The sequence below is a fragment of the Gastrolobium bilobum genome, unplaced genomic scaffold (assembly GCF_033153095.1).
Source record: "Gastrolobium bilobum isolate Gb01-03AN ecotype WA unplaced genomic scaffold, APGP_CSIRO_Gbil_v1 utg3192, whole genome shotgun sequence".
Taxonomy (NCBI): Eukaryota; Viridiplantae; Streptophyta; class Magnoliopsida; order Fabales; family Fabaceae; genus Gastrolobium; species Gastrolobium bilobum.
This window is the reverse complement of record NW_026898954.1, coordinates 9,677-12,878: the sequence shown is the minus strand read 5'-3', so window position 1 is coordinate 12,878 and position 3,202 is coordinate 9,677. Positions and strand designations below refer to the sequence as shown.

The window sequence follows — 3,202 nt, the reverse complement described above, 5'->3', positions numbered from 1 at the left end:
TGCTGATCGTTGGTAATGGTAAACTATCCCTTGTTCAGGTTCATGTGTGACAAGATAACTCTTAAGCCTTTTTTGGACAATTATAAGTAAGAGAAAATAAAGAGCTAGGTTTGTGTCCCATTTCTTATATATTAATATCTTTAATATTTTTGTACTTATAATTTGTTATATTAGTAAGGTACAGAAAGTAGTCACCAACAAACTACCCCAAAAAGTCAATTAATCTTTTCTTGTTTTCATTAATGTGGCTTATTTATTATTATCACCAATGTGAAAGAGAAAATTGAAATAGATGATAATAGACTAGTCAAATGTACTGCCTCTGCATGAAAACGAGTTACTGCTTAAAAAGATTTCAGCATTTTATGTGACCAGATCTTTATATATAGACCAGACCCTTTTAGTTTTGTCACAGACCAACTTTTCCTGAATCCTCACTGCTTTAACCAGCACCAGCATTTTCTCTCTTTCTTCTATCACTTTCTTGAAAACTTGCATTTTCATCCCAAACCAATATGGCAGCTTTTTCATACCAATACCATCCTTTTCTTGTTGACTCAACATTCTTCCCCAATCCTCAGCTTCCCCTTCATCAGGAAGCATCTTCTAATGTCACAAATCAGGAGACTAGTTGTGTTGATCAAAGCTCCAAGATTACCATCAGTGACAATGAGCCTTCTGTGACCAAAAACCTTAGTCCTCAATCGTCTATGGTATTGGACAAGTTTGAAACAGGTGAGCAAGTCACTCAGAAGGTGACTCCTATGGAGAAAAAGAGGAGAATCAGAAATGGATCTTCCTTAAGTAACCCCCAATCTAAGGTAAATTTGAGTAATGGTTAAATTTTGTGTATGTTCTCAACATTTTGCTATACTATATATGTTAACAAAATTTGGTTTGTCTTATTAATTTGATGTTATTCTCATTTTGTTACTTATTATAGGATACTGATACAGAAGGGAGAAACAAGAAACTGAAGAAGAGCAATGGTGGGGTGAAAGAGGAGGACAAGCAAAAAGAAGAGAAGAGGGATCAGAGAAAATGTCCACAAGAGAGCCCAACAGGTTATATCCACGTCAGAGCAAGAAGGGGTCAAGCAACAGATAGCCACAGCCTTGCTGAAAGGGTACAGTACTCTTTAACAACTTGGAAATTTATCTATGCCTTTGGGGAGGGAGGGGGGGACCCCTAAGAGTTTTTATCTAACATGTCTCAGTGTGAATGTTGGAAAAAATGGATTTTTCAGGTGAGAAGAGAGAAAATAAATGAAAAGATGAAGATGTTGCAGCGACTTGTGCCAGGCTGTGATAAGGTAGGTAAAGTAAAACTTTCATGTCTTCGTCTTGAGTTTTATCTTGGTTGAGACATTTATATACATATATATATGTATGTATGTTTTTCCTAGCTCTTCTGACAACTTCATGTGGTTTGGTTTATAAGTAGGTGACTGGAAAGGCCCTTATGTTGGATGAAATAATCAATTATGTTCAGTCTTTACAGAATCAAGTGGAGGTACCACACCAATATATACTCAAGTTGGTTTATGGTTATTACTCCTTATTCATTACATACAATGTGTGCACTAACATGCTAGTTATTTCCTCTATCTTCTGTAGTTCTTGTCAATGAAGCTTGCTTCTGTGAATCCCATGTTCTATGACTTGGCAACAGACCTAGACACCCTCATGGTTAGACCAGAGGTGAGGAAGAAAACCCAATAATTTTCATATGCTGGTGAAATATATTAAAATTCTAATCATAAACTTAACTTGGTATATTTGAATTTTCAGAGATTAAATAGCATAGCATCTCCATCACCACTTCCATCTGTGTCACATTGCAACAGCCCCAACCAAGCCACAACTTTTGCTGATACAACCACCATATTCCCCACTGCTAGTGACTGCCTTTTGGATAGTTCAGCTTCATTTTTTCTTCAAGGCAAGAGATCAAATGTCTTCTCTGAGGTATAAACAAATTAAAATGTCCAAAGAATAATTAATTTCTAACAGAAAAAAAAGAAAAGAAAAAGAAAAAAGGGCCTTCTTCTTTTACTATTCTGACAAGAACATCATTTTCAGGATAATGGTAGTCATTTCTTGGACGCAGAAGACCAACGACAAAAGTTTCTTCATCCATATGGATTCAGCAACAACTTATGTTCCTTTCATTAATATAAATAAAATTCACATAGCTGCCCTACAATTAATGTTGTAAGCTCTCAAATCCTGCCTCATATTACAACTTTATTATATACATTTTATTAATACATGCTTCCTTAGCCCTGACCCTTTTTTTTGTACTTTTAAAGGATTTAGCTTTTACATTAGGTAAGGAAATTCCAAAGAAGCATGAGAAGGAGCCAAAAAGATTGTTAAGCATTGCAAGAAAAACCAAAGCTACGCTTGGTATCTTTATAAAGCTCTACATCAGCAGTTGAAGGGAGGGAAATTCTTGGCGAAGGCTCTGGCTTGGTTCCTAGTCCATTAGATTGAAGTGACCCTTGAAGTTGAATAAAGGGTAGCAAAATTAATGGATGAGGAACCATAAGGACATAAAGATGCCAACGTGGAATAAGACAATATCTTTAATTTTCAAGATCCATATTGTTCAGTTCCAGTGATTTTTGACTCTCTTATGATGCACAAATTCCGAGAGACTAGAGTCCTATATACATCAGATATTGAAATTCATATAATGTAATTATTAAAGTATTGATTCTTGTGGTGGCAGTTATTCTCTGTTGGTACAGTTAATTTTTACCATTATTGAGAAATGAGAGGTTGATGCTACTAGTCATGTTCTTGACATGACTGGCCATGCATTTGTTGTTCTAGTTAGCTTTATGTATATGTATCTGCAGAATCTTCAGAGTTTGGCATCATTATGGTTATTATTATCATTATATTGTTCATGGGTTGAGCCGTTTGGTTTTTTATACAATAGCTACACTACACCATCACGTTTTTGTTATTGAAATGATGGTCGAGCTTGGGTTAAAAACTAAATTCAAAAACACAATAATAACTAATATTGATTAAGAAATCATTTCATATATCAATGATATAATTGTAGTTTTATTTTTATATCGGTGAAAGGAGTGTGTAATTAAATTTATTCTAGTAAAAAGACCAGTCATTAGTCAATTTATTAGGAAAAAAAGAAACTAATTTCACTTCACCTAAATGATAAAAGAAAGAGA

General features: G+C 34.5%; 1 protein-coding gene across 2 annotated transcripts; it reads left to right on the top strand.

Annotated features, from left to right (window-relative positions):
- The first annotated feature begins 424 nt into the window (after nucleotides 1-424).
- LOC133285735 (transcription factor BC1-like) lies at nucleotides 425-2,875 on the top strand. 2 transcript variants are annotated; one of them, XM_061483004.1, is made up of 8 exons: nucleotides 425-821; nucleotides 944-1,126; nucleotides 1,247-1,312; nucleotides 1,444-1,512; nucleotides 1,617-1,700; nucleotides 1,791-1,967; nucleotides 2,082-2,213; nucleotides 2,312-2,875. In XM_061483004.1, exons 1-7 carry the CDS (start codon nucleotides 516-518, stop codon nucleotides 2,172-2,174), a joined length of 978 nt encoding a protein of 325 aa, XP_061338988.1. In that variant the 5' UTR covers nucleotides 425-515; the 3' UTR covers nucleotides 2,175-2,213; nucleotides 2,312-2,875. The 2 variants fall into 2 exon arrangements, with proteins under 2 accessions (XP_061338988.1, XP_061338987.1); XM_061483003.1 differs by having other exon boundaries at nucleotides 1,217-1,312.
- The last annotated feature ends 327 nt before the right edge of the window (nucleotides 2,876-3,202 follow it).

Excerpts from the sequence above, each read along its gene's own strand:
- LOC133285735 (XM_061483003.1), top strand. The coding sequence starts at position 516 with ATGGCAGCTTTTTCATACCAATACCATCCTTTTCTTGTTGACTCAACA. Across the intron at positions 822-943 it reads TAAGTAACCCCCAATCTAAG|GATACTGATACAGAAGGGAG; the intron begins GTAAATTTGAGT and ends TACTTATTATAG. Across the intron at positions 1,513-1,616 it reads CTTTACAGAATCAAGTGGAG|TTCTTGTCAATGAAGCTTGC; the intron begins GTACCACACCAA and ends TATCTTCTGTAG.